This window comes from Thunnus albacares, chromosome 14 (assembly GCF_914725855.1).
Source record: "Thunnus albacares chromosome 14, fThuAlb1.1, whole genome shotgun sequence".
Taxonomy (NCBI): domain Eukaryota; kingdom Metazoa; phylum Chordata; class Actinopteri; order Scombriformes; family Scombridae; genus Thunnus; species Thunnus albacares.
This window is the reverse complement of record NC_058119.1, coordinates 23,621,285-23,644,000: the sequence shown is the minus strand read 5'-3', so window position 1 is coordinate 23,644,000 and position 22,716 is coordinate 23,621,285. Positions and strand designations below refer to the sequence as shown.

At 43.0% G+C, this 22,716-nt stretch overlaps 1 protein-coding gene and 1 long non-coding RNA gene across 14 annotated transcripts in view; one reads left to right on the top strand and one right to left on the bottom strand.

Annotated features, from left to right (window-relative positions):
• Positions 1 to 15,690, top strand: part of LOC122997539 (homeobox protein Meis1) — a 165,933-nt gene extending 150,243 nt beyond the window's left edge. For all 11 annotated transcript variants that reach the window (XM_044373743.1, XM_044373742.1, XM_044373744.1 and 8 more), the window contains 4 exons: positions 5,040 to 5,098; positions 7,089 to 7,178; positions 8,136 to 8,233; positions 13,667 to 15,690. In XM_044373743.1, the coding sequence (XP_044229678.1) occupies positions 5,040 to 5,098; positions 7,089 to 7,178; positions 8,136 to 8,194 (208 nt within the window). In that variant the 3' untranslated portion in view covers positions 8,195 to 8,233; positions 13,667 to 15,690. The remainder of the gene's footprint in view (positions 1 to 5,039; positions 5,099 to 7,088; positions 7,179 to 8,135; positions 8,234 to 13,666) is intronic.
• The window catches only part of LOC122997541, a 66,939-nt gene continuing 55,734 nt past the window's right edge, over positions 11,512 to 22,716 (bottom strand). For 2 of the 3 annotated variants that reach the window (XR_006407231.1, XR_006407229.1), the window contains one exon: positions 11,512 to 12,700. This is a non-coding gene — a long non-coding RNA (uncharacterized LOC122997541). The remainder of the gene's footprint in view (positions 12,701 to 22,716) is intronic. The other variant, XR_006407230.1, reaches the window with a different exon arrangement.

Below are 22,716 nucleotides of genomic sequence, written 5' to 3'. Positions count from 1 at the left end.
TCAGCATTTTGCTTCATACAGTTTAAATGTGAAGTATGTGTTTGCATTTGCTTTGTGGTCAGTTTGAGTGCCTGCCCCATCTCTCAACTGTTTGTGGATTTGTGTGCGTCTGTTGCAAATGGAGTCCCTGCAAGCAGCTGCGTTAGTTTATTTAAACTAATCTGAAGTATCTAATCCAAGTATCTGACCTGGGAGCAACACCAAGGAGGATGAAAAAAAAAAAAGGGAGCAGGAGGGATGTGGGGAAAACAGAAGGACGCGATTTATGAGTTAACTCGTCAACTCAGGAGAACAAGAGGAGAAACTCATAACCGTAATTCCCTCGCACACCCACATACAGCACGCTCGCATACATATACACAAATATATGCATGTACATGTGCACTAATGCACCGCCACCTCCTGCTGCACATAAGAGAATATGTGAGCTCCATAATAAAATAACTAATTACTTAAGAAGATGGAGATGTCCTGGGACACAGGATGGAGATAATAAAGTTCTGCAGGGACACAAGGTGTGACATAAAAATGGAGATAGTGGGAATAGTGTGTGTTCGCTCCATGATTGCTTATCTTGAGATTTATGACTGGTAACTTGTATTTGTGTGGGTGTGCAAAGTGCAAACCAAGTGTAGTTTTTGTTTTTTTTTTCACTTTTATTGAAATGGGATTTGTTAAAAGGATTTGTTAAAAAGACAAAAAAACAAAGGGAATAAGTGCTGATAAAATAACAGAAAAGGTTTGCATGAATGTGTGTGTGTGTGTGTGTGTGTGTGTGTGTGTGTGTGTGTGTGTGAGTGTGTGTTCAACCAGTGAGAAGGAAGGATATATGGGCTAGGCGTTAATTGTGGTTGAGCAGCAGACAATCGATGCTAGCCGCGCAGTGACAACCTGATGATAAGCTGCATGATTCTACCCGTCAGAGCTCGCTTTCTTTTTAGTGCTTTTAAATCACATTGATTGGCAGCCAGGAGGAGTGTGTGGTTACACAGTTATTTTAAGCGGCTCTTAGATTTGAATATGCATGTAAACCTCTGTCGGCGTGCACTGAAATACACCGCCGGGTCCTGATGTGTGTGTGTGTGTGTGTGTGTGTGTGTGCGATGCTGGAATATCCAGCTGTGTATAAATGTGAGGTGTGCGCAGGCCTGTTCATGTGTGTGCCTGTTCTCTCAGATTACTAATGTAATATTGGTAGTGAGTGCAGAGGACGTATGTGTATGTGTGTGTGTATGTGTACATTTGTGTATCTCATATTACTAATATAATATTGGTAGTAGGTTCAGGAGATGTGTGTGTATGTGTGAGTATGTGTGGCACAGAAATTGAGAACTCCACATGAATTTAAATCAACGAGCTCGGAGAGTAACCTTTTGTATATCCAATCTGCATCTTTCCACCGCTAGTTATTAAATTATCCCCTAATTGGTCACGCAACAAAGGCAGCTGATGAAAAAGACAATTTCTTGCTTTTAATTGGGCATTTCACGTGTGCTTCGTGTACACCTGTGTGCGGCTGCCTCAGCTCCGTGTGTCTTTGTATGTGTGTGTGTGAATCTCTGGTGTAATGAGAATAGGACATTAGCAAGGGCTTGGCAGACGCCGTCGCAATCAGTTCCAGTCTTCCCAGAGAAGGAGGGAGAGGGGCGGGAGGATTAATCCAGACATTAGCAATCTCTGAGAGAGAAATAGATTGGAGGCAAATCAACAAAGAATAAAATTCACCCAGTCCCCTTATATGACTTTTAAGAGTCTTCAGTTCTGGCATAACATATGGCAGACATGTTTTTCGATCCACTGTACCATGGACGCATGCATATGTCAAGCACGTGTGCCCCGTTGGGAATCAAACTTGTACCCTCGGCAGTGTTCGCTCCATGTTGGACTCCCTGACCTACACAAAGCGAAATTTTATTTTGAGTCACATTTCTTCCTCCTTCTTGTCTTTTAGTGTTTTTGACCAACTTTAGGCGTACCACCAGTGGTGTGTCACGCCAAAATAGCCCAGCTATTGTTGCACTGAGTGGAGCTGAATAGTGCAGCTCATTGTGTTGTGATGGGAGGCAGGGGAATGAACAGGCCATAAACACTGGCCCTATAGCACCCAGGGGTCGTGCAAAGGTGAAGCCTTACTCCCCCTAATAGAGGAGCTCTGCTTTTCTCTTCTCTCCCTTTCTGCCTTTCCTTTCTGTCTCTCCATCACTCTTTATTGACTCTTTATCTGACTCTCCTCCCTTTTTTATTTTCTCTTCCTCGATTCCCCTCGTTTTTTCTGTCCCTCACCCCTACCTCTCCCTCTCTCACAGTCTTTCTCACTGTCAGCTTATTAACGGTCACAGCAAGAGTGTCTGGTTTGCAGACCAGAGCCCCTTGCCTTTTTTTTTTTTCCCACTCTCTCACTCCTCCTTCCCTCCCATTCTCCCGCTCTCCATCGCTCTGTTCCCCTGGCTGCTATTATGAGAGGCATTTTATCCTTTGTTCCAGCCCCCATGGTGCATCTGGCCTCAGATATGGGGACGACGGGGACAGGAAACTGGCGAGAGTTTTTGCGAGGAGGAGGGGGTCAGTGGGTTAGAGTGTGGGTTCGTTGCTGGGAGGTGGAACGCCAGTTTCCACCATACAGGGAAGGAATGATAAGGAGGGAGCAGACAGGAGAAGGAAACAGATACAGTACGGGACAGAGAGGGAGGTATGAGAGGCAGAATCACAAGCAAAATCCAGCTATTACTATCAACAGCATTTGTAGAGTTTAGTTAGTGGAGTGTATTTTTCTTTGTAGGAGTAGTAATGGTAGTAACAGTAGCAGTGATAATAGGATCATTGATACACAGTCTTTTAAGTCCTTAAAAGCACCGGTGCCTAATTTCTCAAGGTCACAACAAGTTACAAGTCCATTACATTCCTCCCTGAGCCTCATTGTACCAGGAACAAATGCCTAACTTTCTAAGAAGTGAACACCTATTGCCAAAACAACCTCCTTTGTTGCATCAGTATATTTTTGAGGGAGGACAAAGGTTCAAAGTTTGGCAGGACAGAAATAAAGAGGAGGGAAAGAGAAGCGAGAGAGAGGAAGAGCAGTTGCAAGGAGACATTAATGAAAGAGATGAAGGGAAGGAGGTGAAGAGAAGCAGAGGTCAACTGTTAGCCAGCGCTGGCCTGAAGTTGACCTTCTGTAAAGGGCCTGGAGAGAAGAGGAGAGGAGTTAAAGGAATGCTCAGGCCTCCTCAACACTCCTTGCCCTCTCTCCCCTCGCTCCTCCTCTCATATCTCCCCCAGCAAAACAGGGTAGCGAGGGAGGAAGGGAGGGAGGGGGTGTCGGTGATAAAAATCCAGACGTTCCCTCATTTGATGGTGCTCTGCCATGTCAGTGCATTCTTGCATTCCTCCCTTGCTCTTTCTGTTTCTCTCTCCCCCCAAATTCCAATTCACCATACTTTATTGTAACAAATAGTGAACAAAATTGCGAAAGCCTCAAGCTCAAAGACTGACGAGATTCCCATCGCTCACTGTCTTTCTTTTTCTCAGATCGTTTCACCTAACAGAAGGCTCTACTTACACCCTTGTCAAAAATTTACACTTTTTCTAAAGCAGCTTACAAGATATAGAAGAGCATTTATACAAAAACAATACAGAGAAATAATTAGGCTCCAAATCTCCTTTTCTATTGCTATCTATCTGCTACTTTCTGTATCATCATTTCCCTGCAGCTCTGTCTTTAGAGGGTGAATCGAGATAGATAGGAAGAGCACTATAAAGCAGTTAGAGAAGGAATATTAAAGATATATAAAACAAGAGGGTTTTATTCACTAATTAGGGGTCAAACAGATGCACAGGCAAGTGTCCTTTTGTTTTTCACCTCTCTCCCTCCACTGTTCCGCCTTCCCTCCTTTCCTCGAGGCCTTAAATGCTTCTTTTCTCAGCTTCAAACATGGCACTATTGTTTCCTTTAAGTTTAGCTAATGCTCCCCTTTTAGTGATGAAATAGAAGTGTCCGGTGGGGCAACAGCAGGAACACATAAATCAAGTCAGAAGCCCCAAGAGCCCTCTCTCCTTCGGGTCATTACAGGTCAAAGGGTCACTTCACAAGGGGTTAGGCTGAGCAAGGCCAGAGCATTGCTTATGTGAGTGTGTGCAAGAGCGTGAATGTGCGTGAATGAAAGTAGTAGAGAGAGAGAAAGACTGTGTGTGCAATTGAGAATGTGTGATTTAAATATGAGTAAAGGTGTGTGTGAGTGTGCACAATAAATGGTCCCACCGTGTGCTTTTATTGGAGGTCATGGGGTAAAGGGGTTGGTCCAAGACTATATTTACCAATCCCTGCTCCTGTGAAAACACCCCCACACACACACACTCACACTAAAAAAAGCTCCTGCTGTCACAGAGTAACACATGGTCACCTGTCTTAACATAGTATCACCCAAAACAATGAGTCTCACCAGTGGCAACATGACATGTCACTGTCAGCAACACTTCCCACACAAGCGCGCTCAAAGCCAAGTGTGTTAAACAGTCAGCAAACTCGACTCGTCGTGAGATGGAACGTCTCCAACAAAGTGAGATGGGTCGACATGTTTCAAACAGGCAGAGAGAAAATCCCGTTTAAGCCTCGCCCCACAAAGACCCCAGTGTTCAGGCTGATGTGACTGTGTATACACTGAGGCAGTGCAAGTTTGTACAAGTCATGGAGTTCTGCATTTTGAAAGACAACTGCCTCGGTTGTTAAGGTTGTTAAGATGTGACTTTCGCCGTGGTTCCTCCGGGGCTTTACCAGGGTTCAGGGTTGCTTAGGGGAAAACAATTTCACCATATCACTATTATGGTTAGCAAAGAGAAAGAAGCAGGTTTGGCAATGTATTTGGTTTCGTGCTGTGTGACAAGCTTTTCAAGGTCTTAGTCAGCAATTTTTGTCTAATCTTGTTTTGAGAAATACACTGACTGTGTTTCTATGTCTTTGTCCCCCTTCTGTTTCCTCCACCTCCTTCTCCTCCTCCTCTCTCGCTCCATCCATCCTCTTCCTCCTTCTCCTCCTTCTCCTTCAGGTTCATTAACGCGAGGAGGAGAATAGTCCAGCCCATGATCGACCAGTCAAACCGTGCAGGCAAGTCTCCTATAGTTACTGTATTCAAGTCACGCAGGCGAAAGCCATCCACGCTCCATGCACCCGGAGGCCCCTCAGCTGGTAAATACAGGCCTGATCCCCCATCCTGGAATGTCCAAAACCTCCAGGGGCTTTCCCCTTCACTGTCGTGACTGACCACTAAAATTAAGGACCAAAACATTACAACATTAACAGCAACCATTAATCAACTTTGATGTACTACTTGGGGTGAGAAACTATTTATTAATTTTAAGATATAATAATTTGGCTGAAAATGAGTTAACGATGAGTGGATTTATTTTTCTTAGCCTGTAAACAAAACTAGCTGTGTTCTCAGTAAAGTTTGCTCTTAACCCCTTCCTCCCCCCCTTTGCCAACCAGGCAAAGGGAAAAAAACACTCAACCCTTCCTCCCTGGCTCAAACCAAAACATAAAGAGAACTACACCCGTTTCTTTTTTTGGGTGACCGTTGTTTGGCTTTTTGGCTCCAGACCTGTTTTTACCCGCCCCCCCCCCCCACCCCCTCTCACTCTTTTAAACTCCCCCCCCCAACTCGTCCCCATTTGCGGCTGTTTCAGGGAGCGAGGGGAGTGAGTGAGTGAGCGGTCCCCCTGGTGCATGGCTTGGTTTGGACTGCCGTAAACTTTATTACCTGTAATAGGGGTCAGAGGTCAGGGTGGCATTAGGGGCGCAGTAAAGTTCAAAGGCATTCAGTGGGGCTGAGTTCTTGCTTTTGCTTGACTGACCCCCAAACAGCCTAAATCGAAGGTAAGTGGATTTCTACGAGAGAACAATGGAGGCGAGCAAAAAATAGGAACCCTATCAGGTTTCACTTATCGTAGCTGCTCAGTTATAGGCAGTATTTATTAGATAAAGCATTTAGGTGGGAGCAGATTCTGAGGCCGTTCAGCATGAATGACTTATTGTTGACAAAAAGGAAAACTGATCAGACGTTTAGCCTGGAGTTGATTTTGTTCTTTTTGATCATGTGTACAATCAGACATTGATAGAAGCAGCAAATATTTTAAAATTCTTTTATTTTAAAACACAGAGTTCGGTTTGAGATGTAAACATTTCAAGACCTTTACAATACAGCGACAGTATTTTGGACTGAAATTAATATATTCCTAAAATTTCAGACATTTTTCCAAAACGCTGTGTGTCTTCTTTGGGTGAGAAAAATTCCTACCATAAATTTTTCACCCTTTAAACCTCACTGACCTGCTGGTGTGCCAGTCATTACAAACTCATACTGTGCAGCCAAACATTGTTCAAACCCACAGCGGAGTTTCCAACAATACCAAATATATCAGGTTGAATTTTGGGGAAACATGTATAAAATGATGAACATCACATCTAGAGTGTTTCCATTTGATTGAATGGTGTTCCCATAAAAACAAGACCAGGATTTAAATTTTTCACGCAGTCTAAACATTAAATGACTTCAAATGAAGAGCTGAAACTGGCTGATACTATACACATATGATACTGTCAAACAGTCTGGAATAAGGTGATTTGAAGCAAAGGGGGAGGGGGAGTGGAAAAACTGTATGTTAAGGGGTAAAATAGAAATAGTTTTATGTAAACAAGGACTCCAGTCATACTAACATGCTATATTGGTTTACTATCAGTCATTCTTTAAAGAACAGTTGTCACCTCTTCCAGATGGTTCAAATCTCATTTTAAAACAAAAGTCCTTGTGTGACTTACAGTACGCTTACCATAGTGTGCGTTGAACTCTCTCAGGCCGATCCCTATTAAAGCATTTAGACGTATTAAAGTCTACCAGCGACTTACGGTGGAGAGCCGGCTGGACAGACACACAGCAGAATGACGTTAAAAGACAACGGCGGCTCCCTGTGCGTGCACCGGCCAACAGATGATCCCGCTTCGGCCACTGAGCCTTAATTAAAAGCACTAATTGACCACTCCGTCCCCTCCCTCCAATCCCTCTATCCCTCCCTCCCTCTGTCTCCTCCTCCATCCACAGTAAGTCAAGGAGCTCCCTACAATCCAGATGGCCAGCCGATGGGGGGCTTCGTCATGGACGGCCAGCAGCACATGGGAATCAGACCACCTGGTAAGGCTTTCTCTGCGTGTCTGTCCCTTTCTTTCTTCCCTCACTCTTCCCATCTTTCTCCTTTCTTTCCTCGCTGTCGTTCACTCATTTTCATGCCTTTGCCCTCCTTTTTTCCCCTCTTCCCTGAGTCTTGCTCCTGCTTTCTCTTTTTCTCATATATTTTTACTCACATCTCCTCTGATTCATCTCTTTCATCTCTCTTATTTTGTCTCCAACATTATCTCTGGGTGTTAGTGTGTTTCACAGTATCTGACTGTTTGTGGTTTACTCTACCGGCATGCTCCTAGTCTTTCCTCACACACAAATACTTAATGGTAGTATATGGTAGCTGCGTGGTGGTTTAAATGTAAGCCGTGCAGTATGTGCACCCTCAAACACAGTGATCAAGACACACATACTGTACACAAACACTGCTACCTTCCCCCCTCCCTCAGCACACAAACCAGAACAGGTGTGGTTAATCACATTACACAACCATCTCCTTCCTTGGCTCCCACTCCCTCGCTCTCAGTCCCTCTCTCTCACGCCATCAGGTCTAATCCCAGAGTTTGTCCTTAAGCTCCTCTCCTCCTCCTCTATCCCCTGTTTTCTGGGATTCTCTCAAGTCTCTAACCCTATCTCACCCTCCACTCAAAGTCAGCAGGTTTGGATAAACTGCCAGGCTACTTAACCCCCCCCCCCCTCACCACACCTCGCTCTGCCAGATTTAAGCCAGTATGTTCCTCTGCTATGTTGTCAGTCAAGTTAGTTTTACAGAGGAACCATCTTTGGTATTTAACTCAATGTTTGCCCTTTCAGTTAAACATTTTCCACTTGGTTGCAATAACTTAATAAAGGCATAAACATTTGTTGTCCATTTTAAATCAACCGTGACATCAATAACTGTAGGTAGATTGCATAGACATATTACATCTTTATCTGCATTTAAAAAAAATTCTGTCCCTCTCTGTTTCTCAGGACCAATGGGTGGAATGGGCATGAACATGGGCATGGAAGGTCAGTGGCACTACATGTAGCCCCGCCCCGGTACAACCAATCGCAACACAAAGGGGGATGTAAGTACACATTGACACACGCTGACTAACACTTACAGATCTATTTCCATATCAGCAGAGATATATTATATTTTGAATTGGGATCACTGACTCAGGTGTACAGTACTGTTATTATTCATAAGTACATTTACTGCAGATCTGCTTTTAGGCTACAAAAATAAGGTATCGGGTTTAAAAACGACATCTGACATTTTGTACGAAATAGCAAAAATTTTTAAAGTTATGGGAGTTTTAGATTGCGTAAGTCCTCGTTTGGCAACCGGTTATTCTCCAGACGGATATATTTGGGAATAATTCATTTGTAATTTTTTTTCTCTGAGTTTAAGTGGGTTTTTTTGTTACAAACAGGCTCTTTTTCTTCCGAGGCGGATTTTTCTCTGTTACTCTCTCTCTAACTCTCCCACCCTCAGTCTGGTGATAAGAGCCTTTGATCACAACCTTGTAACTCTTTGTGTATGTAGTGTGTGTGTGTGTGTGTGTGTAGCTGTTTCACTCTCTCACATATCCAATAGCTACAGGACTAAACATCCTTCATATCAGGGAAAAGAGGAAACAAGGTTTAAAGGATAAAAAACAAGGGAAAGAGAGGAAGAAAGACGTTGGGGAGAGAGAACATATCTATGTGGAATGTATTTATACTCACACACAATAGTTTACACATATTTTCTGATAGCAATTTATGATCATAATTCATGATAGCTATATCTTTTGAGTGTATGGTGTGTGTCGGTGTGTTTGTGTGTGTGTGTGTGTGTGTGTGTGTGTGAGGGCCAAGCAGATAGAAGGAGGAAGAAGGCGAATGGGGCAAAAGGGGGGAGATAGGAGGAGAGGGATGATGAGAAGGAAAGACGAGGGGATGGGTTGGGACGGGGTGGGTGGTGAGATGGGGTGGGATGGAGAACTAGGGGGCGGGCGGGGGGGGGGGGCAGGTATAGCGTTGCCATGGCAACAGACTGATTGGCAAAAAATGTAAGCAGTTGTCGGTGGTGCAAGGAGAAGGAGAGAGAGAGAAGTGAGTGCCCCTTAAGTGTCATAAATCTGCCGGGTTGCTGTTGATGCATGAGCCACATTAATACACACACTAACCAGCTAGAGAAGTCACCCCCCCACCCCCCCCACCCCAACACACCCCACCCCCTCTCTCTGTCTGTCTAATGCTCGCTCTGTCTCACTCCCTCTTTGTGGTTTTTCTCACTCTGTCAATTTCCCTCTTCTATTTCTTTCACACAAACACCTTTTTTTTCCCTGTTTTCTTTAAATCTCTTATTCTCTGCCTTTTTCTCTCTCTCTCTCTCACCTCCTCTCCCCCTCTCTCTCGCCCCAGGGCCAAATAGACTCCCACATAATTCTGGACGTATACAGGCTTGATGTTGTCACAGTGCAGAGTGTATATAAAGTGGCTACGGGTCTTTGTTTATACACCATATGTGTGTGCACCTGTGCGTGTTTGTGTGTGTATACCTGTGTGGGTGCGTGTAAACCACATACAAAAATTCATATGTGAAATACATGCATGTGCCTGTGTGTGTGTGTGGGTGTGTGCACGTGCACAATCGTGCATGTCAGTGCAACTGTGCATGTATGCGTATGTATGTGCATGTGTGTGTATGGTAATAGGATTACTCCTGGCACAGGGAGGGGACACAAACTAGTGCAAAATGGAGGAGGTAGCCAGCAGGGTATGGAGCTTAGCTGGGCCTAATTGACTAGATCCAAATTAAATATGCCATCACCAGAGGTGTGACCAATGGATTTGACTTATTCAGTTTACAAAAATAGAGACCATTAACCCTCCACAGAATGTGCGTGCGTGTGTGTGCGTGCCACTGTGAAAATATGCCGCCCTTGTTTCCGTCACAAATGTCCACGACCAAAACAAAGACAGAAAATCTCACATCGAGTGGCATCTTTCAGGTTTGAAATGCAGGGAGACATGGTAATAGAAACACTGTGCTTTCAGAATGAGATGTACGTGTGTGTGTGTGTGTGAGTGTGTATGTGTGTGTGTGTGTGTGTGTTTATGTGTGCAAGCGTGTAAACATTAGGGCTGGTTCGCCGTGTCCAAGCAGCCTCTTTCCAGCAGCTGCTAGCCTTCCCAGCAGACATTGCTTTAAACAGCCTCAATTTGCCTGCTGAATCTCGTAATTGGGCCACCAGAGGAATCCTCTGCGAGACGGGCAAAGCACAGAGAAGACAAGTAGACAGCGGAAGAAAAAAGACAGAGAGAGAGAGAGAGAGAGAGAGGGGTAGACAGAAAGAGGGAGGGGCGGGTGAAGAGATGGCGAGCGAGAGTAGAGTAAACGACAAGAGGGAGGTGTAGAAGGAGGGAAAGACCGAAGGAAGGAAGGAGGAGGAGGAGGGAGCGATGAGGATGGAAGCTGGGAGAGAGATAGTGACAGAAATATGTCTACTCCTTCTCCTCACTACTAGTCGTTTCTTTACAGCTTCATCAGTTAGCTGTTGCTAGCTTGTCTCCGTCAAATATTTCTACTTTCCTTTCTAGGTCAATTAAATGTAAGTGATGTGTTATATTCTTTCATGACCAATTAAATTAATAGGTTATTATGGGAAGGAGGGGGAAACGGTTATCTTATTTGATTAAGAGAGCACAGGTTCATTATATTTTATAAGCAATTTTCATTAGCAGAGTTGAGGTTTTGTTACCGCGGGGCTAAATTGAGCGGTTATTGTGCTGGGGAGTGCTGAGCCTTGATACAGAAGGTGTGCCTAGCAGTCACACTGCAACATTAGTTAAAACTAAAGCCAATTAGTCCTGCTTAGTGAAGAGCGTTATGCTTTCCACCCAATGATGATTACAGAGCTTATATCCCCTTGCGAAACAATACACCTGTCAGCAGAGATGAAGCCCAGCAAGTGAAGCAGAAGTGAGCAGAGCCTTTGATAGCGACGAGAATGACTCTCGTATGACCCTTACCCCCTTTCCCTTCTTCCTCTCCCCTGCTTTCCCTTTTCCACGAAATTAGCCAGGGGTGGCCCCTGAAAACTGTAATTTTCAGTTTCAGGACAATAGTTATCACAGGGTGGAAGAATTAATTATGGCGCAGAGCGTATGGAATTTTTTCTGGCCCTCCCTGCTCAGAGCTCTTCCCAAAATGTCGGGCAGAACGCTTGAGTGAACGCTGCCTGTAACCCCTTTGCTGCCAGGCTCGGCTGGAGACCCTTTGTCCCAGGATTCATTGCTCCAATCATTAAGCACAAATTTGTTAACCTTCTGCTGAGGGGTCAAGATACCCCCCCCTCCCTCCCTCCCCCTTACCCCTCACTACCACCACACACCCTCCCACTGTCACCCCCCACCCTCAACTTCTCTTTCTGGTGGATGAACTTTTACTATTAACGAACACTGGAAAAAACAGGTCCCGATGGGGATTTTGTGCCCCCTCGTATTGTCCATGTGAATGTGTGTCCCTGTTGATTTGGCCCCTCTGGAATCCCCCTTGGAGTCTAAGAAAGGAGGCCTACAGCTCAATGTATTGATTGGCTTATTAAGTGAAAAACCTTATTAGCAATGTGTGCTCTTTCAAGCATGCATAGCGTTTATTAGAACCTTGACATGGATTTATTCTTGTCGTCAGGACGCTCTTGTTAACCAGGGATACATATGCAAGAACCAGAAACAACTTAAAGTAGCAATCTAACAGATTCTTGATTTTTTTTTTTTCTTTTGTAGTTTTGAAGTTTTGTTTCATGTCTGTTCAGCTACAGTGGCTGCCACTGCACATGCTAATGCTTCAGTACAGACAGACATCAAAGTTTTTAGAAACTTGAAAAACAGAAATTTAATTGGATGGAAATTAAATGGATGATTACTTTAAGCACAAACATGCTCTGTACTTTATTTAAGCTAGCATCACTAATGCCTTGGCTTGTTGTGAGGCCACAGTTTATATCCCACAACAGAAAGGTCACAAGTTTGATGCCATTAGGTCAAAGTTTGATGCCATTAAGACACTAATTGCAGCTAGCACGGCTCTCACAATAGCTCACCCCCTCTCTTACACGAGTTGCACCTATTCTCCTCAGCAGCCCAGGTGAAAACTGATGGATGAGGGGGATAACAAATTGACGGCCCTCGTGTACACTCCTCTATTGTCCTCCTCCTGCTGCACCTTGTTGTCCTTTTCCCTGCCTGCCTTTGTGTTGTCCGTAGTGGCCCTCTTGTGTGTGTGTGTGGCGAACACGTGGACGTGCCCCGGGCACTCTCAGGTGACGGGCGGCTGTGAGCTTCACCTCTTCTCTTTGGTTTCGACAACAATGGCTGTGGCTCCTCAGCGGTGACTTTCCAACCTGCACAGATGGATGGCGGCTATTGTTAGCTTTAAAGAGAGGAGTGTAGGGAGAGAAGAGGGTGGAAGAAGATGGATTTCTTTACCTCATATTTCATTGTATGGGGAGGCTTGATGGCATGCAGCAGGTTTCATCAGTTTAAGGGGTTTTGGTTGTTATCTGAAATACGGTAGTTGCAATATATAACTGTTAAATTCCGTATTACCTTTAAACAAGATTGAATCATATGTCACATTAATACTAACCTGAAATAGTTTTCCTCAAGCAGTCTGCTTTTTATAGTCTAACTGTGAACAATCAAATGATAGATCAAAGGCTAATTTTGAGTTTCCTTGTAGTCCAGTTAAACAGATTATCCAGGAAATGTTAAGTACTGGACCTTGGTATCACTTAAAGTCGATCATGTGTGTTTGGTCTCTAAGTCCTCTCCTACTGTTAAAGTAGCATTACTGAGGGTGTAGGATTAACTCACTAAACCCGCTCTCTTTCATACATCCGCACAGTCTTAGTGAAGGGCAGGCTTGGGTCTGTATTCTGACCCAGATTAGCGCAATGTTGGGTTTGCAGTAGTTGCCACATCCTGTACAATTTCTCTCCTCCGGAGTCTTATCAGCATGTTTATGTGTTATCAGCCTGAAAATGTAACACGAGAGTCTGTGTTCAGAAGTCTAGTGTGATCTATTGTCCTATTTAATGAATGATTAATGACATCTAACTCATTCAGCGGTTTAATTTTGCTGTTAAATGCTCTCTGTCCCAGTGGTGGAGACGATATGCCAACTTGCTGGGAGCTTAACTATGTTTGCACATTCAGTGGAGATTTTAGTGCGTTCAACTTCATGTGTTGACCAAGTTTATATATTACTGCTGCCGGGTGAAGCCTTGTTATCTCCACGACATCAGCACTGATCATGTGACTTTGAATGGGGTTCAACCAATAGTGTGATTCCTGGACTGAAGTTAAAATCTTGACAATCCCAAAATTAAAGGTTTTCTAGTGAAATACACTAGAAACACTAAAATGAATCACGTCTCTGATGAACATATTTATAGTAGAGTTCAAAGTCTTTAATTTGCCTGCGCAAAATTGATAACTGATTAACCATTTTCTTCCTCTTTCCTCAGAACTGCAGGGCATACCAGGGGATCACCTGTCACACAGAGGCCTACGGATCACGGGAACAGGATTCCCTGACTTCCTGACGACAATAACAACAACCTCTCTGTCCACATCAAAGACCCAACAACATTTTAAACGGCTGATAATCCTCGTCTATGTATCCAGCGACGGTGAAGCACAGAAGATCAAACCTCACTCAACCCAGATGACCCCCTGTCCTGACAGACCCCTGCTTCTTCTCTGGTGGGCACCTGACTTCGTCCCCTCGCCGCTGCCCACCAGGTTCACATGGATTCCTCCATTAATACTGATTGCGATTGCGAGCATTAATGACATGCGAGAGACACACTGGGTCCTTTGCCTGTACCTTTGGCGAATGCGGCACCTGGTGATATATTCTGGACTCTTTGGCAAACAAAAGAGACTTCCTGTGAAGAGCACTCCACTCTTTGGGACGATGGAATTGGACCAAGGAGAAGCCAATGTCTGTATCTGACAGGACACTAACAAAACAAAAGAGGTGCCCTATAAAAAATATAGTGGATTGAAACATGGAAGGCGGGAAAGCAAGAGAAAAGAAATTAAAAGTATAACTATATCAAACCCTAGTTTGGGAAACGAGTGGAGAAAGAAAATATACTGTATACTGTTGTAAAACTACGCTGGACTCTCACAAGAACTGGGAATTTAAGTATTGTAAATGCTATTGTATTGTTCTGCATATTATGTTGTTTCTAATAGATTTTTTAAAAAAAGGATGTGAACTTTTTTCTCTTTTTTTCTGGTTTCTTTCCACACTATGTGTGTGCCGTCTCTCCATAAAATTTGACCTCCTGCCCCCCCCCCCTCCCTCCCTCCCATTGAATCACGATGCATTTTTAAAAGAAAAAAAAAGTGAATAAACGGACAATTCGATCAGTCTGTCATTTCTCGCAAGCCTTTATTTGGATGGTAAGAGAGAGAGTGTGATGGTGATTCAGATGTCCTGTTTTTTTTTACATACACACAGCCTACATCCACGCACATGCAGGGTGCAGCTAACTTGTATTACTGTTGCTGTGTCTAAACCTTGTAACTCCAATTTTGGTGCTTTTTTTTTTTTTTTTTTTTAAATGATTTCATATCAGTTGATTATATGTTCCTCTACTGGTAGAAAGTTTTTATTGGTATAGAAAATGATCTGACCTTTTAGAGTCATGAAACTCTTATAACTCATTGGATTAACTCCAAACACATGACAAGCTAAACAGTTTTTGAGAAGCTAACATTTTGGATATACAAGGTTTTTTAATCCTATCGCCATTGTTCAGTTTTTCATTTTATCCATTTTATACTCTGTTCACATGAAGGCAAACACACAATGGAAAACATGGATAAAATCACGACAGGCTAACAAACATGATGTGGGGTTTCAGTAAATGCTCACAAACAATCTAAAAAAAAACACATCAGATGGGAAACTACAAGTGTCTGCCCCGCAAACATGCTTCCTGTTTTTTTCCTCCGTGTGTGTCTATGGCTAAGGACTGCTGAAAGTCTCTTTCAGTGTCCTATTGATATGTTTTATGTCACAAGGCTGAGCACTCGCATGGCCAATGGATTGTCTTCCCCTCAGTGTTTGATGCGGCCTGATAACGGAGAGGCAGAGGTTATGGGAAAACACCATTTATACCACAGTCCATTCATTTTGATTTAACCAGATGATGTAATGCTGATCAACAGACAGGAGAGAATGTAAAAGTCACTCTGTACATGTGTGTGTTTGAGTGTGTGTGTGTGTGTGTGTGTGTGTGATGCAGTATGCATGTGAGGGGGAACTTGTGAGAGTGTGTGTGTGTGTGTGTGTGTGTGTGTGCATATGTGCTTGTGTGGGTTATCAATGCATCCATTATCCATTGCTTCAAACATGTATTACGCACATCTTTAAGATTCCTTTGAAGACAAGTCATGTTTCTTATGCTTTTGAAGGGTATATATGTACATCTGTGTTGTAAATAAATACTTTTTGTTCAAATAACAGAACTCACAACAGTCTCACATTATCTTCCTATATGCAGATATGAAACAGAGACATTATTATTACATTTTTAACAAAAACCAAATAACCCCACATGTGATGTTCTAAAGATAAATCAGGCACAGACGTGTTTACATGTCAACAAATGCCCATTGAAGAAAGCAGAGGTCCATTTATACTTTAAAGGAACATGCACTTAAGTCAACCTTCCTCCCACTGCTGTGGATAATGTGCAGCTAATGCATGCGTTATGCTGTAATTTTCTCACACATGGAGAGGAGAGGCGAGGAAAGAGGGGTTCGGCAAGAAAGCGAATTATCCTTCATTTAGCATTAAAATTCATTTAGGTAAAATTGCTACAAACATGTAAATGGGAAGATTAGTTCTCCCTCACGCCTTGTTGCCCGCAGTCAAAGGGCTCCGCTTGAAGCTCAGCACTCTGCAGCCGATGTTGTCTCCGGGATACACTTCACTTCAGGAGGCAGAGACTGAGCCGACTGCGGAGAAGAGCCCAGCGAGTCTTGTCTAATTGATACATTTCGGAGCGCAGCCCCTGAATCCCAAAGTCAGCGTCTTGTTTTTTCAAACAAGCGAACAAGAGAGAGACTGTTTTATCCATAACAATATGCGCGTATAAATCAATACTCTCCCCCCTACTCCCTCTCTATCTCTCCTCCGCGCAACTATTGTGTTTTTACTGCCTTTGCCGAAGTGAATGCTATTTACACTAAAGAATAAGGAAAAATACGCGCTCTTAAAAAACCCAGGCGACGTTTTAATTGCTTCGCCTCTCCACCATGGCTGGAAAATCCGAGGCTGTGAAATGTGAATTCCTGAGCCTGTGGCCGCTGGGAGCTGTGGAGACAGAGGAGAAAGCCCATGCTTGACTGCCCTCTTTAGGGAGGCCTGGAAACTGTCCGGGGCAGGGACGTTTGGAGATGGCGCACGGCACCAACTATCCTTTTACGCACGGACGTAAACCGCAAAAAAAATGCGTTTTAAGTTTGATAAAAGTGAAAAAGCTAAGACGAAACACAACCAGTGTGTGGCTGCAATAAATAAGTACACTGCAAATATTAATGCAAAATAAAATCTTGTCTTTACATCTCATGTATATTCCTTTATATGACCTTATATTTAATATAAAAACAGATTTTTCTTTGTATAATTATTAAACAAAATATGCCATTGGAGTGAAATAATTGTTGTTTTTACTGCACTTTCATCACAGGAATTTGTCCCATTTGTTTCATTAAATTAAATTAGGCTATTGAAATAACTTGATTTGATTTGTTTCATTTCAGTGACATTTTCTTTTTTAATATATATTTGTAAGACTCGATACTTGATTAAATAATAATAATAATTGATTTGAAGGGTTTTTTTTTATCATAAGTGAAATTTCTATTGTATTTTATCAGATGTACAAACTTTTGCATGACTGTTATTTTTCATATTTACAGACATTTCTGTCACAGCTGACCTACATTTCAAACTGGCGAGATGTGAATGTCTTTTGACTTTTTCCTCTCAGTTTAAGCTCTGATGCACCACGCTTAAGTTTGACTCGTGCTAATTTCAAAAGCTGAAAGTCAAAACGTAATTTGAAGTTAATGATGACGGTTAGGACTACACTCTCACTGTCTCTCTCTCTCTCTCTCTGTCTCTCTCCTCCACACACACACACACACGCACAAACACACACTGACCGCAGAGTGAACTGTCAAAGTAATGAATGAAGCAGAAATGTGTTCCAGAGCAGTGGAGGTGCCCGGACAGGCCTGTCTTCCTCCCACAACAACGCAGATATTTATGCGCCTTTATGGTTGAAACAGGGAACTTGGACATGTAACCGTGCGCCTCATGTTCTCTGCTACCCTACAAGCCACGACAAATCTCAACGGCAATAATTTGCGTAGGCTTATTAATTCAAATCACCGGGTTGTTACTGGTTGCTGAACGCCGGGGCCTGTTAATACACACTGAAAGCAACAATTTGACTGAGCTGAATTTGGAGCTTGAAATTATATTTAATGCGCAGTTTTTGGCAGTTGAAGCGCGCACGCACAGCATTTTGTGTCTTCCCCTCCCCGTTTTTAAGGCAGTTGATCTTGGTTATATTTTAGTATAAAAAATAATGTTTGAGAGATTTTTTATTAGCTTTTAAAAATTTGAATCAAATAAAAATCACAGGTTAGGCCTTAAATTTCATATGACTAAACCTGAGTGGCCACAAATCGAAGCACTATAAATTATCTTATTCTCCTCCAGAGAGCCAGGAGTTAAATGTTGGCCATAAAATTTGCAGATTATGTAGATTAACTAAACCAGCTCCTACTGCTTTCAGCCTTCATAACTACAAGGTCCAACTCGAGGGAAAAATAGATGCAAAAATAATATTAAAGATTTGACATGAGCGCGCGATAAGACAATATTCGACCAATCAATGCCAAAACCAATCAATGCCCCATATTTTCCAAAGCGAAAATCATTAGACAGGAAATGCACATGTGGCCGAGATGACATGCTAATATCTGAGCTACTTTATGAAATCAATACACATACAAACACAAATTAAACTGTAGCCTACAAACGCCTCGCAGGACAAACTTTCCAACTCTCTCTCCCCCCCTCAAAAAAAACTCCATCTTCAAAGGTCGCGCGGCAGCTGGTTTTGAAACAAAAGGAGGAAAAAAAAGGGAGGGAGAGAAAAACAAAAATCTGTTGGTGGGGAGAGAGAGAGAGAGAGAGAGAGAAAGAGAAGAGAGGAGGACTGTTGAGCGGGGGCCATTTTGGATGTCATCTGTCTCCTTGGCGACGGGGCCCCGGCCCTCAAAAGCCCCTTGGGCGCACGGATTGTTTGAGAGGAGCCCGCTATTTTCTGCAGCATCATTTATCACTGTCACCACATAATGATTCCCCTCGCAGCTCCTTATTGATGTTTGTAATTGCATTATCTCATAAGGGGGGATGATCAATGGAGCCGAGAGGAGCATCGAGGGGTCAGGAGATGCCGGATTGCTGTTTGTCCATTTAATGCAACCAGGCTCTCATTATCTGCAGCCTCTCTGCGTTCAGGCTAAGTAACGTTTGGTCTGCTCTCCTCTGAGGTTTCACAGAGAGGAGAGGAAGAAAAGGAGGAGGAGGAGGGGAAAAGCTCGTTTCATTTGTTTAACCCCAAGCCACTGCAGATAAAAAAAAAAATAGAAATGCAAAGGGGAGAGTGAAAGTAACGTGATTAAGTGTTGTGTTATTAGTTCCATTAAGTCTGAAAAACGAGATTCTGAATTAAAGCGCACAGCTTTAGGCTCTTGGGCATCAGTCTTGTAGTGGTCATAGAACTTGCGATGATTAAACATATCTATAACAACGTGCCTTAGCGGTTTAAGCGGTCAAATTGACCTTATGCATAGAAAGAGAAAGAAACACCAAGCGAATATGAGGAGAAATTATTTTAAACTAGGATTCAGGTAGTTTTTTTGCTCGCTCCGTGGATAGAAATAGAGAGATATTGAGAATTTAGATTGTAAAGTTTCAAACTCAGCGATCAGGAGCTTCGGGGTCAGACGATGCTGTTTGCAGAAGTTCGTGTTGGGGAGATGAAGTCATGAGATCCAGTTTCAGAGGCCGACTGAGGCCCCCGCGCCAAACAAAATGCGATACTCTCCCTCTCAAAAAGACCATAAGGAACACCGACGTAATTACTCTGACATGAGTAACTTCAAGCGACCCCCAACTTCACGCACACACACGTAGCGAAACTCTTATCACAAACATTTCTCTGTCACATTTAATATAGGTAAAGGCCACGGTGGCGACGTTTTGAACGGATAGACTCAATATAAATATCGAAAACTCATTTTCATCTTTTAAATAAACTTTTATTATTTGAACCGACAGATGTGCTCAGAAATAAATCGTACATAATATGCAAAAAAAAGCGTACAACCACTCAAACAAACCATTAAAGTAAACGCTGCTTTTGCAAAAATAAAAACTAATCTGGATGACATCAAAAGATTCAATATGAATTTAAAGGGTCCTTTGCTACTTTGGAATATTTCAAAAGCTTCTTTACAGCACTAAAGCTGTTCTGTGATACAAAAAAAGCATTTTCTGACGCTGTGTAAACTTTCTTATTTAGTTTCTGTGGGAGAGGCGACGGCTGCGGCTGCTGGGTGACGTTCTGCAATATTACAGCAAATGCGCTACGCGTCATGGCGCACAAGGGGGGCCTGTCAGCAGGTATGAGTGTGGATATGTGGGCCAAGGACCGGAGACATGCGTACTAGTGTGTGCCAGACACAGGCAGTGACAGAGAGCCCGGCTCAGACAGATCCTACAGGTAAACACCCCCGTGACTGGTTTGTGGAGAATTACGCACAGCTCGTTCAGAGCAGGAATCTTCAGCTCGGGATGTTTTGTGGGCGCGTGGTGTGTTTCTCCACTTTCCAGCTTATGACCAGAGACATCCGGTGCTTGGGATAACATGTTTTTGGCCTCGGTGTGTCCCTGCTAGCTGCTCCTGTTGCAGAGAGGGAGACGCCGCTGGCAGCGCACCTTTCCAAGGCAGAGAAGCAAACCGCGGCTGGTTCATAACCAGAGATGTTTCTGTCAGCACCTTCCTGAATATCACCTCTCTCCCTCTCTCTCTCTTTCTCTCTCCCTCTCTCTTTCTCTCTCTCTTCTTGGAAGGTCACCTTGGCACCGGTATAGGCAGGGCAGGGAGAGCAAGAGGATCGGGGGGGTCGGCTCCTCAGCTCACCTGGTGAGGCCGAATCCAATAATAGCGACCTCCCCCTCCTTCCAAACACACACTCACCACAGCCTGTATCCCCCTTTCCCACTTGCCTCCCACCTGCTAGTGGATATAATAATAACGACAGCTTTGGCACGGAGTAGAACAGCGTTGCAACTCCTCTTCTATTTGCTTATGAAGTGATACGTATACCTTAAACACTTATTTACAACCACCCTTCCCATTTTCCTCTTTAAAGAATTAAATTACTCAATTCACAGTTTCTCCCGGAGCTTTGATCCACTCGAGCTTGAACAGTGACTCAGCACAGCTGTTAAAGGTCCCAGAAGAAGAGCTATGGACGCAGTAAAACCTCCAGCCATTAGATATGAGACTGGGGTGACAGTAGAATGGCGCCATTGTTTGTGGTTTTGTGTAAAAAGAAAATCTATTGGACATTGAGATATCTTTATTTTCCCTAATATTTTCAGGAAGTTTAAGAAATTATTCAGTCGATTAAGAGTCGATTCCCAATTTAGGATTTATTATTATTATTATTATTATTATTATTATTATTATTATTATTATTATTATTATTATTATTATTATCATTATCATGAGTAGTAGTAGTAGTAGTAGTAGTGGTATTATAACTGCATGGATGAGTTTTAATTCTGCTGTCTCCCGGCTTCACTCAAAGTGCCGCCTTCACTTTCAGCACAGTCGCGCCATTGAGCGGCTGCAGGGACTGACTGCTTGGCCTCCAAAAGTAAACAGCGAGGAAGCAAGTTGAGACGGGACAGAGGGGCTGAATTCCAGCCACAGCACAATACTGATAAAGTACTGGCCCCGAGCCACGTCTTTCATTAGTTTATTTATATGTTGAGACTACTTCACCATTCATCATACAATCCAATCTACTGCTCTAATCTCAAAATGTGTTTTGGGTGGTGGTGCTGGTGATGGGGAGCGTTTTTTTTTTTTTTTTTAAGAAACTTGTAGGGCTGTAATAAAAAGAATCTTTATTATTCACTAAAAGGGATTATCATGTCATTGTAGATGGTGATAATTGTTCGTAAAGTGGACCCTAAATGCAACATTTATTATAAACAAGTGCATGTGAGGCTTTCATAGGAGATTATTGCACAGAAATATTTGACATTTCTGAAATGTTTCTACCTCAGTCAGAGCTGGCAAAGACCTCTCTCCAAATGCATATTTGTCACAATTCCAAAGGAGGCACAAGAGGTGTTTTTCATTAAAAACAAACAGAAAAACCCCCATGTCTTCTCTTATCTTTATACTGGAGTCATATTGTTGTAGAGAGAACAACATTTTAGTCGAAACAAAGCCGGAGAGCAACATCATTTGTGCAAAAATCTCTCCTCCACACTCTCACTGTAGTAACTGATGGAAGGGAGGCTGCTGTGTGGGAATGTGCTACCCATCTCGCATATTCATCAGCTCACAACAGTGATGGGTAAAGAAAAATGTCAGCTCCACGCGCGCTGTCACCCTGTCAGCCGGTTTCCACCCTCCAACCATGACAATGTGCGTCTTCATCACGCATCTCTGCTGTTGCTTTGTCTCTGCTTCTCTAGGCCTGCTAGAAATGTAGCCTCAAATGTGTGTGCGTGTGTGTGTGTGTGCGTGTGTGTTTGTGTGTGAGGGAGAGAGAGAGAGAGAGCAGGGGTGACTGTAACAATGAAAGCAGATTTGACCTTGTCATTTAAGCATCACCTTAGTTAAGTTTAATTTGTGGAGGTGGTGAGAGTAATAGGACTTAGTCTATCAGTATCTTCAGCAAAAATATGCAATATTCTCCTGGAGGGTATTTTCTATTCTTCCCCTGTGATTCAACTTTCCTTACACTTTTCTCTAATTAAGTAACAGTTTGATTACTGTGAGAGTTTCAGTGGCATGTTCAGACTCTTGTGCTCAAGTTTACAGACATAAGTTTCACTCTATGTACAGTTTCTTCTTTATTACAGTTTCTCACAGTTCTTTTTTTTATCCAGTTATCGTCTCTTAAAGATAAACTATCTTCCTCTGTATAGTTTTATTAGTGATTTGGTTGTACTAATCCCTGTGTACTCAATCATTCAAACCTAGTCTTGCCAGTTCTGGCTGCATGTTGATCTTTGTGGATCAAAGGAATAATCATGTTCAGTGTAACACAGAAGTTATTCTTGGTGTCAAATTTGAGGTTCACTGCTGTGTACGCATTTTGTTCTAATCCTTAAAGGTGCTTTTGGTTATAATTATTTCTTATTATTCTATTAGTGGTACTGCAGTATTTA